The 13,963-nt window shown below is 41.3% G+C and overlaps 1 protein-coding gene across 1 annotated transcript in view; it reads right to left on the bottom strand.

The window, feature by feature from the left end:
• jam2a (junctional adhesion molecule 2a) overlaps nucleotides 1-7,159 on the bottom strand; it is a 65,061-nt gene extending 57,902 nt beyond the window's left edge. Inside the window, exon 1 of the mRNA XM_020931528.2 lies at nucleotides 6,761-7,159. Within this exon, the coding sequence (XP_020787187.1) occupies nucleotides 6,761-6,809 (49 nt within the window). The 5' untranslated portion in view covers nucleotides 6,810-7,159. The remainder of the gene's footprint in view (nucleotides 1-6,760) is intronic.
• Between the last annotated feature and the right edge of the window lie 6,804 nt (nucleotides 7,160-13,963).

Raw genomic sequence — 13,963 nt, 5'->3', positions numbered from 1 at the left:
AGTTCATTAAAACAAAAATTAAATAAAACAAAACTTACAGACATCGGTATCCTAGTCAAGACCTGGTTTAGACCTGGTTTAGATCTGGTTTGGGTCTCATTTCAGTCTGGTTAAACCTAGGTTAAGAACTGGTTAGATTAGTAAACTAAAAATCTCCTTATTGCCTCAAAACAAAACAAAAAAAGCACAATGGCCTCATGAGTTTCCTGGTGTCAGTCATGGAAACAGCTGGTGTCAGGTCCAGGGCACAGAGCCACATCACTTCCTGCATTTCATATCCGTCGTAATTTTCCATTTATTTGAGAAATAACTGCACTTAGAGCGGCTTTTTTCAATTCTTACAAACACAGACGCTCAGAGCAGTCGATCATTTTAACTCACTACACTCTTTGGCAAAGTTTGGGCCGATCAAAATGGACGGAGCGAATGAGTTCGGCGGAAAACAAAGTTCCTATTGGACACTCGTTTTCTTTAAGTCGTCAAACAGAAAAAGAGTGTGTGACGTAGGATAAAAGCCGGAAATATGCTCGGAAAGCTACGGAAGCCGAGAGGGGTCACAACAAACGCAAACGCCGCAACAAATACAAATGCCACAACACGACAAAAAGCCACAACAAACCAAAAAAAGCCACAACGGAAATGACCGCGGGACTCTATTTGAATACAAACGTCACAACACAAACGCAAATGCCGCAACACATTAAAAAGCCACAACACATTAAAAAGCCACAACACATTAAAAAGCCACAACACATCAAAAAGCCACAACACATCAAAAAGCCACAACACATCAAAAAAAGCCAAAACACATTAAAAAGCCACAACACATCAAAAAGCCACAACACATCAAAAAGCCACAACACATTAAAAAGCCACAACACATCAAAAAGCCACAACACATTAAAAAGCCACAACACATCAAAAAGCCACAACACATCAAAAAGCACACAAAAAAGCACAACACATTAAAAAGCCACAACACATTAAAAAGCCACAACACATTAAAAAGCCACAACACATCAAAAAGCCACAACACATTAAAAAGCCACAACACATCATCTACAACGTGAAAAGTAAAGGAACGGAGAAGTTGGAAACGTAAGTAAAAATAATTTATTGTTTTATCATTATTCGTTTCAAGTTGTAGTTCTTCTTCTTCACTTGCCGCTTGATCGGTCCGTCGGAAAATAGAGTCCCGCGGTCACTTCCGTTGTGGCTTTTGAATGTGTTGTGGCTTTTTGATGTGTTGTGGCTTTTTGATGTGTTGCGGCATTTGCGTTTGTGTTGTGGCGTTGTATTTGTTGCGCGTTTGCGTTAAAATAGAGTCCCGTGGTCACTTCCGTTGTGGCTTTTTAATGTGTTGTGGCTTTTTGATGTGTTGTGGCTTTTTAATGTGTTGTGGCTTTTTGTTGTGCTTTTGATGTGTTGTGGCTTTTTGATGTGTTGCGGCATTTGCGTTTGTGTTGTGGCGTTTGTATTTGTTGCGGTGTTTGCGTTAAAATAGAGTCCCGCGGTCATTTCCGTTGTGGCTTTTTTTGGTGTGTTGTGGCTTTTTGTCGTGTTGTCGCATTTGTATTTGTTGCGGCGTTTGCGTCTGTTGTGACCCCTCTCGGCTTCCGTAGAAAGCCACAACTCTCAGCTTTTCAAGGAAGAAAAAGGTACGTTTTTATCTTTTATGGTTGGAAAGTTAAGCGCGGTTATATAAAACATATTCTCAGGAAGGGTTAAAGGGGACGGACCAGAGCTGGGACCAAGTCTTTGTTTTGCAAGTCTCAAGTAAGTCTCAAGTCTTTAACCTCAAGTCCAAGTCAAGTCCAAGTTGAGTCTCGAGTCACTGGCCCATAAGTCCAAGTCAAGTCCAAATCGTCTCCTTTGAGCTTCAAGTCATTTCAAGTCTTTAAACCAAAGAACCAAATACAGACAGATAGATTTTTGCAATTTATATGAATTTTAAGATAAATTGTACTTAAAATGTCAGAGTATATTTATATTTAGAGTATTTATAGAGTATATAAGAGTTATAGAAATGAATTAGGTTAATTTTTCCTTTTTAAATGACCTGGTTTAAGACCGATTTAGTCTTGATTTAGTCCTGGTTCGGAACAAGTTTAGTCGTGATGGTTTAGACTTGTTTGGACCTGGTTTAGTCCTGGTCTAGTCCTGGTTTAGACCTGGTTTTTGAGTCCAAATCATTACAGTCAGAACAGAAAGAGTTCAGATTTAAAAGTTCTTCTCAAGTCTTCTCAAGTCACAGGCCTCAATTCCGAGTCAAGTCCCAAGTCACTGACCTTCAAGTCCAAGTCGAGTCCCAGGTCTTTGTCCATTTTATCAAGCCGAGCCTCAAGTCCTAAATATAGTGACTCAAGTCTGACTCGAGTCCAAGTCACGACTTGCAAGTTCCCACCTCTGGTAAACGGACTCCTGCGTTTTTTCCATCGTTTCACTCGGGCTCGGCTCAATCTGCACGACCAAATCTCAGGGTTTAAAAGTTCACCGCTCACGATTCAAGTTCTCAGACTAAACGATATATTCGAGATTTTCTTGCGACCTGAGGTATTAATCGGTTCTCGTTACCTCATGTTTACGACACTCGATTAAGCCAAAACTCGATCCCGAAAACAGTCGCACGAGTGAAAAATCGACTCAAAAAGAACCAAAAACTGACTGATTAATGCATGTTTGTGTCATTTCTTTAGAATCAGAAGAGTTTTATTGTTGTTTTAGATCAATCTTGCGATTTTAAGTGAGTAAAACATAAAAAAAATGATCAACAAATGTCAGAAATTGTGACTATATAGAGTACGGTTGACAAAAATATCAAAAATCAGGAAGGGTTAAAGGGGACGTACTATCCCAAATGGACTCCTACGTTGTTTCCCTTCTCTTTTAAGACGGACGTACGTACACTCTGAGATATTTTCGATCGTTCCATTCAGCCTCAGCTCAAACTGTTCGATCAAATCTCAGGGTTTAAAAGTTCACCGCTCACGATTCACGTTCTCAAACTAAACGAACGACTTCAACAGAGCGAAACCCTCACGAGACGCGACTGGATTTCAGACAGGTTGGATTTTCTTGCGACGTACGATTGTCGATCAGGAGCTGGTCATGAGGTATTAATCGGTTCTCGTTACCTCATGTTTACGACACGAAGCACGACACTCGATTAAGCGAAAACTCGATCCCAAAAACAAAAAAAAATCGGCTCAAAAACGGCAAAAAAGTGAGTGATTAATAAATGTTTGCGTAATCGTTATTCTTTGGAAATCAACGCCAGAAGTTTCCAGAGTAATTTCTTTAGAATCAGAAGAGTTTTATTATAGTTTTAGATCAATTTTGTGATTTAAACTGTGTAAAACTTAAAGAAAAGATCAACAAATGTCAGAAATTATAATTATATAAAGTACGTTTGGCAAAAATATCAAAAATCTGATTCGAATCTGTACGACGTTTGGGCTTCTAGTCGCAGTTGTAAATCTGACAAAATCTAGAAAAATTTGAAAATGTTTAGTCCTGGTCTAGTCCTGGTTCAGTCCTGACTTAGTCCTGGTTTAGTCCTGATTTACTTCTGGTTTATTCCTGGGTTCAGTCCTGGTTTAGTCCTGGTTTAGTCCTAGTTTTGTCCTGATTTTAGTTCTGTTTTATTTCTGATTTAGTCCTAGTTTAGTCCTGGTTTGTCCTGGGTTTAGTCCTGGTTCAGTTCTGGTTTAGTCCTGGTTCAGTTCTGGTTTAGTCCTGGTTTGTCCTGGGTTTAGTCCTGGTTCAGTTCTGGTTTAGTCCTGGTTCAGTTCTGGTTTAGTCCTGGTTCAGTTCTGGTTTAGTCCTGGTTCATTTCTGGTTTAGTCCTGGATCAGTCCTAGTTTTGTCCTGATTTTAGTTCGGTTTTATTTCTGATTTAGTCCTAGTTTAGTCCTGGTTTTGTCCTGATTTAGTCCTGGTTTAGTCCTGGTTTTAGTTCTGGTTTTAGTCCTGGTTTAATCCTGGTTTGGGTCTGATTTAGTCCTCGAATCGATACTAAAACTTGTTTCAAAATCAGGTATCGAGACTAAAAAAGTCCCATAAAACCACAGGGGAATATTAAACAAAGTATCTACCATTTAATGTTGAAAATCAGATTCTAATGTCTAAAAAAAATAAATCGAGTTTGAAATTTTCATCCTGCAAAGTCTCGTCTTTAACTTCTACATTAAATAAATATAAAAAGTCCGTTCCCTGCCTCGTCACGACCTGTTTTCTGGTTCAAGTCCAAAAAGTGAGACGCGTTTTAGCACCTCTCGCCCACTGGAGCTGCCGTATGTGATGAAACCGAGCCAAGTCCAGACCACAGTCCAAGTCCAAGTCCAGATCCAAGTCCAGACCAGACCTGAGTCCAAGTCCTCGGGAGGTCCTGGGACAGCGGGTCTGCTCGGTCCACCCACGCAAAACAACAGGGGGGAGTGGACAGAGAAGGAGATGGAATAGTCCAGCTTTAGTCCTGGTTTAGACCGGTTTGGAACTGGTCAAGACCTGGTTTAGTCCTGGTTTAAGTCTTGGTTAGGAACTGGTTAGCTTAGTCCTGGTTTAAACCTGATTTTCTCTTGGTTTAGTCCTGGTTTTTACTTGTTTAGTCAGTTCTGGTTTAGTCCTGGTTTAGACTGGATTGGAACTGGTCAAGACCTGGTTTAGTCCTGGTTTGAACCTTGTTTAGTCCTGGCTTAAGTCTTGGTTAAGAACTGGTTCACTTAGTCCTGTCTTAAACCTGATTTTGTCTTGGTTTAGTCCTGGTTAAGTCCAGCATTTGATCCCGAGTTAAGTTGTGATGTACTCAGGGCTGGTTTAAACTGGTTTGGAACTGGTCAAGATCTGGTTTAGTCCTAATTTAGTCCTGGTTTAGTCCTAGTGTCAGTCCCATTTAAGAACTGGTTATCTTAGTCCAAATTTAAACCAGATTTGGTCTTGGTTTAGTCCAGCATGCAGTTGTGATGAGGGCAGTTTAGACTGGTTTGGAACCGGTCTAGATCTGGTTTAGTCCTGGTTTAGATCTGGTTTGGGTCCCATTTCAGTTTGGTCAAGTCTACATTAAGAACTGGTCATGTTAGTCCTGGTTTAAACCTGATTTAATTCTGATTTAGTCCTGGTTTGGTCGAGCATTTAGTCCTGAGTTAAGATGTGATGGTTTAGACTGGTTTGGACCTGGTTTAGACCTGGTTTAGACCTGGTTTAGACCTGGTTTAGACCTGGTTTGGGTCCCAGTTCAGTCTGGTCAGTCCTACATTAGAAACTGGTTATGTTCATCCTAGTTTTAAACTGTATTTAGTCTTGATTTAGTCCTGATTTAGTCCTGGTTTGGTACTTGTTTAGTCAAGCATTTAGTCCTGAGTTAAGATGTGATGGTTTAGACTGGTTTGGACCTGGTTTAGACCTGGTTTTATCCTGGTCAAGACCTGATTTAGTCCTTGTTTAGACCTGGTTTGAGTCCCATTTCGTTTGGTCAAGCCTGTGTTAAGAACAGGATTTGTTAGTCCTGGTGTAAACCATATTTAGTCCAGATTTGGTACTTGCTTAGTCGAGCAATTAGTCTCGAGTTTGGTCGTGATGGTTAAGACTGGTTTAGACTAGTTTGGACCTGGATTAGACCTGGTTTGGGTCCTATTTCAGTTTGGTCAAGCCTACATTGGTTACGTTAGCCCTGGTTTAAACCATATTTAGTCTTGATTTAGTCCTGGTCGAGTCCTGGTTTGGTAAATGTTTAGTCGAGCATTTAGTCCCGAGTTCAGCTGTGATGGTTTAGACCTGGTTTAGACCTGGTTTAGACCTGGTTTAGACCTGGTTTAGCCCTGATTTAGATGAGGTTTGAGTCCCATTTCAGTTTGGTCAAGCCTACGTTAAAAACTGGTTATGTTAGTCCTGGTTTAAACCTTATTTAATCCTGATTTAGTCCTGGTTTGGTACTCGTTTAGTCGAGCATTTAGTCCTGAGTTCAGCCGTGATGGTTCAGATTGGTTAGGACCTGGTTTCATTCTGGTCTAGACCTGATTTAGACCTGGTTTGAGTCCCATTTCAGTTTGGTCAAGCCTATGTTAAAAACTGGTCATGTTAGTCCTGGTTTAAACCTGATTTAGTCCCGATTTAGTCCTGGTTTGATACTCGTTTAGTGACGCCTTTAGTCCCTGAGTTTATCTGTGATGGTTTGGACCTGGTTTAGTCCTGGTCAAGACCCGGTTTAATCCTGATTTAGACCAGAAAACAACACAGGGGAAGAGCTTCTCGAAAAACTCAAAATGCACCATAAATTTAAAAACAATAAACCTTGACTTAATTAAAAACTGAATGATATTTAAAAGAAAATATCCTGTGCGAACTAAAATAAATAATCCACTTTCTACTAATTCTGTTAAACTGCTTATGTCTGACACCGTCTTTTCTCTGTATATCTCGATTTAAAATGATAATATTAACATTTTTGTTGTTGTTTATTAGCCTCAATTGGCGCGTGTTAGTGATTAAAACGTTAAAATGTGACACATTTCGTAAAAATCAATAAAAAAACTCCCGGAGATTAGCTTCCAGTTCAAAGTTACCACCTGCTCGTGTTTACAAATCCACGCTTCTTTACGCCGAACTGTGCGACTCAAACCCGGCGTCACCCGAGACAAAAACGTGCCCAAAAAAAAGACGCAATTACGCTTTGACTCGAGCTGTTCCGGTTTGTAACTTTAATCGAGAAATTCCCGCAGAAAAAAAGCGTAAAGATAAAAGAAAAAATGCGTGCGTTACTTACATTGTAACAGGAGCAGCACAATGGAGAAGCAGAGCGACGGCGCGTCCATGTTCAAGCCCGGGCAGGAGCGCTCCTTCCCCCGGCGTCTCGTCACCGCGTTTCGGACTTCGCTTCAACTCCGCTCCGAAGCATCCAAAAAGCTCCCAGGACCGTCCCCCCCCCGCCCCACAACCCCGGGAAAAGGTGCTTCCGATCGGGCACGGACGCGCTGGAGAGGAGACCCCCCCCCCCTCCCGGTTCCTTTGACGCGCGTAAAATATTGGGGAAAAATGAGCAAATTTAGCGTTTTTATTTGGTTCAATGTGGGGTTTTTGAGTTGAGAATCGCGTGGAAATGTTTGGATTCGGGTTCGCAGGTGGAGCGCGGGGAGATTACGAGCGACGTCCACCCCTCCGCGAGTGGTTTGCTTCGCTATTTAGAGATGCGAGCTGCAAGGAGAGGGAGAAAAAAGGAGGGAGGGGAAGAGAGAGAGAGAGAGAGAGAGGGAAAAGGAGGGAGGGAGGAGTGGAGAGGAGGAGAGCGTAACGGAGTGTCCAAGGCAGACGCGTGATAAGAGCCAAGAAAATGTTATTGAAAGGGCAAATGGAGCGGTTGGCAGTGAATTTAAATGTAAAAGATACGAAATAAAAAATGAACTACATTATTTATGGTTTATTTATGGGCCCGAAGCGGAGACCAGAGGCGATGTGAGTCTCGATTTGGACTAAAAATCCCAAGCTGCACTGATAAAGATTCTACAGTGTTCATAAAAAAAAAAAATAATAATTTTATAAACAATAGAAAAAAGAAAAAAAAAACTGATTCCCGTTTACGTGAACTGTGATGCCGGACTGAACCAGGACTGAACCAGGACTGAACCAGGACTAAACCAGGACTACCAGGACTAAAACAGGACTAAACCAGGACTAAACCAGGACTAAACCAGGACTGAACCAGGACTAAACCAGGACTAAACCAGGACTGAACCAGGACTAAAAAAAACCAGGACTGAACCAGGACTAAACCAGGACTAAACCAGGACTAAACCAGGACTGAAACCAGGACTAAACCAGGACTAAACCAGGACTGAACCAGGACAAAACCAGGACTGAACCAGGACTGAACCAGGACTAAATCAGGACTAAAACAGGACTAAACCAGGACTAAACAGGACTAAACCAGGACTAAACCAGGACTAAACCAGGACTAAACCAGGACTAAACCAGGACTAAACCAGGACTAAACCAGGACTAAACCAGGACTAAACAGGAACAGAATCAGGACTAAACCAGGACTAAACCAGGACTAAAACAGGACTAAACCAGGACTAAACTAGGATTAAACCAGGACTAAAACAGGACTAAACCAGGATTAAACCAGGACTAAAACAGGACTAAAACCAGGACTAAAACAGGACTAAACAGGACTAAACTAGGATTAAACCAGGACTAAACCAGGACTAAACCAGGACTAAACCAGGACTAAACCAGGACTAAACAGGACTAAACCAGGACTAAACTAGGATTAAACCAGGACTAAACCAGGACTAAACCAGGACTAAACCAGGACTAAACCAGGACTAAAACAGGACTAAACCAGGACTAAATCAGGACTAAACCAGGACTAAATCTAGGATTAAACCAGGACTAAACCAGGACTGAACCAAATCTCTGTGTAAGTCTAAGCAGGGACTCCCAGACTTCCCTCACCCCAGACACTTCCTCCAGCTCCTCCGGGGGGACCCCGAGGTGTTCCCAGGCCAGTCCAGAGACACAGTCCCTCCAGTGTGTCCTGGGTCTTCCTCCCGGTGGGACGTGATCACCTCCCGAGGGACACGTCCAGGAGGCACCAGGAACAGACGCCCGGGCCTCAGCCGCTCCTCTCGACGTGGAGGAGCAGCGACTCTACTCCGAGCTCCTCCCGGACAAATAAATGAATAAAAAAATCTCCAACCAAGTTACTATTGTCAAAAGCAAGGAGTGCGGAGTGTTTTGCCCAAGGAAACAACAATACGGACTTAGGCTGAGTTCTCCTCTCAAACACCTGTTCCACCATGTGACAGGAAGTGCTCCATTGTGTTTTTAAACTCCACACACCTTCACTAGAATCATTTGGATCATTTCAGCCCCGGACCTGCCAACTCTCCACCGAACTAAAGTTAAAAGGAGCCGTTCACTTCATGACATCACAAGGTGGAGCAGAGCATTTTGAGCTTTGAAGATGTAATAATAAAGATTTACTCAAACGTGAATGTGAATGAAACAAAACACAACTCCAGGTGTGTTTTTGTTTTTGAGGTAACCAGACACAAGAGTCAGTTTGCGTAACAGAAGACCTTTAAAGTCCTTCAAGTCCGTCTTTGGGGTTGAATAACGTAATGGCGCCACTTTTTGAAGCGTTTGTGAACAAATTATTTCTCGTTTGCTTATTTATTCTGACAGAGAAGACCTTGAACTTTGCGCCAGTTTTTGTTTCACGCGGAAAGGCCGAGGAATTACAGAGATATGAACCGTAAACCAGGTCCACAAATCTGAAATCTGACAGTTACACGGAAAACCTCACCTCTCTGGAATGTTCCACAGTGTGAGATTAAAGGTTGTATGGAGGATTTTTTTTTTGTTTCAAATTGTCAATGAAAGTTTAAAATACCATTACAGAGACGCAGCAGCCTTGTAATTATGATGACCAAAAAAAAAAGAATGAAAATTTATCAACTGTGGACGTGTTGAGGCCAGATAAACATCAGCCAATAGAAAACGAGGCTGCCTCTTTACCTATTGGCTGTCAGGTCATCAATCAAACTCCCTACGTTTCTAGTGTAATTGACTCGTCGGGATGCAGGGATCACGTGGTTTATGCAGCGGTTCTTAGAGGCTTTTTCAAACTGTCACTTCCTCACAAAGTTTGTTGCGATGGCGGACGAGAATCCACGACCGGTTCGCCGCAAAAGAAAGTCGGTTCTTGAGGTCGCTGAAAGAAGAAGAGAAGAAGGGGAAAAGGAGCGAAGACAAACTGAGGTGATTCTTGGAGATTCCTTCCAGCGATTGCGCGAGTGAAGCGGACGAAGGGTCTAAAAACTCGCATGCACAACATTTGTAACAGAACTGTCGCTGTATTTCTCTTCCCTTAAAAAAAATCCTCTATACAACCTTTAATCAGCTCTCTCCCTACATTACATTTATTCAAGTGCAGATGTTTTTGTAACGCAAAGATAACTGGAAAAAAACGGCATTCTGACTGTGAAACTTGCTCTGATTTCACCTTCCATGAACGTAAAAAGGTTTAATGCCGTACTGTGAAACATTCCAGACGGACTCTTCACCAGAAAAGTTCCACAATGTGCTTTTAAAGGTTGTATAGAGGATTTTTTTAAGGGAAGAGAAATACAGCGACAGTTCTTTTACAAATGTTGTGCATGCGAGTTTTTAGACCCTTCGTCCGCTTCACTCGCGCAATCGCTGGAAGGAATCTCCAAGAATCACCTCAGTTTGTCTTCGCTCCTTTTCCCCTTCTTCTCTTCGTCTTTCAGCGACCTCAAAAACTGACTTTCTTTTGCGGCGAACCGGTCGTGGATTCTCGTCCGCCATCGCAACAAACTTTGTGAGGAAGTGACAGTTTGAAAAAGCCTCTAAGAACCGCTGCATAAACCACGTGATCCCTGCATCCCGACGAGTCAATTACACTAGAAACGTAGGGAGTTTGACTGACGACTGTAACAAACAGGCTGGTTTGTTACCCCAGAACCACACTTAGCACCTTCACCCTTCACTAGAGCACTTTAAAACACTACACTTTCCTTGCACACAGCACTTTTAACATATTTGCACATCACAAAATAAATTGCAAACAATTGGTTTTAAAAAATATTTATTGTCTTTCCTTTAACCATTTTTTATTCCTGAGGCACAGCACTTTAATTGGAAGTTGTTTGTCCCTGGAGGAAAAGGGAGACAATAACAAATTACATTTTAAATTGACTTAGTGCAATATCGGTTTTAGAATGTTTTAAGTGTTGATGTGTTTAGTGTATTTTATTGTGTTTTAATGAACGGTGGATCTGCTTTTACTTACCTCCCCTTTTTATCTTCTGTCCAGGTGTGAAAAGAGTCCCCCGGAAACGAGCTCCCTCTTTTATGGTTCCGGGCTGGACCACGTGTAACATTTTGTACAGGGGTTTTAGGTTAGGTGTTTTATTGGTTTATGGGTTTTAACATTTAATTGGTGTAATGGTTTTAGGGTTTTATGTATATAGTTGGTGGTTTTAATAGTTATCTGGGTTTTGGGTTGTTTTATGGAGGTTTAGGTTTTAGTTTTACACTAATGATAATTTTAACCATCCCTGTTTTAGCATAGTGGTTTTATCCAATCAGTAGGACCGGCATAAAAGGCGCCTTCAAGATCAGTCTGGTTCTGCTGCTGGAGAGGAAACTGCTGCCTGCCTCCGTTTTGCACCTGCACTTTTTTGCACTTTTGTAATCATTGAAAAAAACAAAAGTAAACTGTGGACCACAAGTACCTGTCTGTGTCTGGATTTGTTTTTTACCTTGCTCACTGAACCCCAAGCCGCTCACGGTCAACCGACGTTACAATGACCTGACAGCCAATAGGTAAAGAGGCAGTCTCGTTTTCTATTGGCTGATGTTTATCTGGCCTCAACACGTCCACAGTTGATAAATTTTCATTCTTTTTTTTTTTGGTCATCGTAATTACAAGGCTGCTGCGTCTCTGTAATGGTATTTTAAACTTTCATTGACAATTTGAAACAAAAAAAAAATCCTCCATACAACCTTTAAATGACATATTGAAGTCTCACTTTTACTTCACCTTTTAGAAAATCCGCTGCTTTTGAATCATTTATCCGAGTCGGGAGGTTCCGAACTCACAACAGGATTTTCGTCTTTTCTTAGAATTATTTTACGTCGATGTAGAAATGCTTTTACTCTTAAAGCCGCGTTGTTTTGGCTCCCGGGAATATTCTTGGAAAACCATTGGGAATTTCAAGTCGGATCTTGTTTTTAGTTCGGGGAGTGTCTGTTTGAATAATTTATCTCGGTTATAACTTGTCTCACCTAGAAGTTTAATTAGCTTGTTTTTATTTTGGTGTGATAAAAAAATATTAAAATCTCATTGCACAACTGCACAATGAAATAAAATCTGTTTCTTAAAGCCGCATTGTGCAACTTTCCTGGTGGAGTGTCTGTCACCTGCTTGTCTCCATGGAGATGTTACTGCTTTGTCTAGAATGTATCTCGAGGCAGACAACTACAGGCTACAACCAGTGTTGGGGAGTAACAGATTACATGTACCGGGATTATGTAATCAGAGTACAAATTATGAGTAACTGTATTCAGTTACAGTTACTGTTTCACTGAGTGGTAATTGGATTACAGTTACTTTGTTGAAATAAATGGATTACAGGGCGGGATTTTCCTGTTTTCACATTTTGGGCTAAACCAGGACTAAACAGGACTAAACCAGGACTAAAACCAGGACTAAATCAGGACTAAACCAGGACTAAACCAGGTCTAAAACCAGGACTAAATCAGCACTAAACCAGGACTAAACCAGGTCTAAACAATATGACACCTAACAGTAGAGTGGACATAAATCCTGTTAAATCCTGTTTTAGACCTGGTTTTAGACCTGTTTAGACTTGGTTTAGACTTGGTTTAGACCTGGTTTAGACCTGGTTTTAGACCAAGTTTAGACTTGGTTTAGACCTGGTTTAGAGCTGGTTTGAACCTGGTTTGGACCTGGTTTTAGTCCTGCTTTAGTCCTGGTTTAGACCTGGTTTTAGACAAAGTTTAGAACTGGTTCGGACCTGGTTTTAGACCTGGTTTTAGACCAAGTTTAGAACTGGTTTGGACCTGGTTTTAGACCAAGTTTAGACTTGGTTTAGACCTGGTTTGAACCTGGTTTTAGTCCTGCTTTAGTCCTGCTTTAGTACTGGTTTAGACCTGGTTTTAGGTTTAGAACTGGTTTAGACCTGGTTTTAGACCTGGTTTAGACTTGGTTTAGACTTGGTTTAGACCTGGTTTAGACCTGGTTTAGACCTAGTTGGACCTGGTTTATTCCTGCTTTAGACCTGGTTTAGACCTGGTTTTAGACAAAGTTTAGAACTGGTTCGGACCTGGTTTTAGACCTGGTTTAGACTTGGTTTAGACTTGGTTTAGACCTGGTTTAGACCTGGTTTTAGACCAAGTTTAGAACTGGTTTGGACCTGGTTTTAGACCAAGTTTAGACTTGGTTTAGACCTGGTTTGGACCTGGTTTGGACCTGGTTTTAGTCCTGCTTTAGTCCTGGTTTAGTCCTGGTTTAGACCTGGTTTTAGACCACGTTCAGAACTGGTTTGGACCTGGTTTAGTGTCCGGCAATGAGTGGAATTACTGGGGAAAAAAAAAAAAAAAAAAAAAAGGGAATACCCCGAAATGTGAAAACAGGAAATACTCCTATGTAATCCATTCATTTCAACCAAGTAACTGTAATCCAATTACCACTCACTGAAACAGTAACTGTAACTGAATACAGTTACTCAGAATTTGTACTCTGATTACATAATCCCGGTACATGTAATCTGATGTACTGAAGATGTAGTTTTCAAGTGAACCTGCTCCTTTTACCTTTAGTTCTGAAGACTTTGGCAATTCCAGGTTTGAAGGTGTGTAGAGTTTAAAAACACATTGGAGCATTTCCTGTATCACCACATGACATCACAAAGTGGAACAGAGCCTTTTCCGTGTGGGAGAAGAACTCGTGTGTGTGTGTGTTAAACGTGTGAATGAAACAAAACACAAGCTCCAGGTCCGTTTGTGACGAGGAAACAACATCAGAACATAGATCAGAAAAAAGCATAAGGAATAACTTTGAATCACTGCAAACTGTTTTTTTCACATTTTTAAGTTGGAAGATTGTTTTGAATGATCAGAACTAAACCAGTGAGTTCTGTTCAAACGTAAACGTGCGTTAAACGTGAGCGTGGAGCCTGACAGAGGCTCTTCCACCTCTGTACCTCGGTGAGTCTGTTTGTTCTTCTCCTGTCGCGTCCCATCGCCTCAGACCTCGACCACATGACTAATTCATCTGGAGGCTTTGGAGCGAGTGCTTTAGCTCAGATTCAAATTTAATCAGGTTTGAAGGAGCGCGGAAATAATGTGAAAGTTTCATGTGGAATTTTGTGGTATAATGGTCTTTGTAAAAAAAAAAAAAAAAAAAAAAAAAAATCTG

Source organism: Boleophthalmus pectinirostris, unplaced genomic scaffold (genome assembly GCF_026225935.1).
Source record: "Boleophthalmus pectinirostris isolate CB_2022bp ecotype Guang Dong unplaced genomic scaffold, ASM2622593v1 HiC_scaffold_11, whole genome shotgun sequence".
NCBI classification, from domain to species: domain Eukaryota; kingdom Metazoa; phylum Chordata; class Actinopteri; order Gobiiformes; family Gobiidae; genus Boleophthalmus; species Boleophthalmus pectinirostris.
This window is presented reverse-complemented; position numbering and strand designations above follow the sequence as displayed.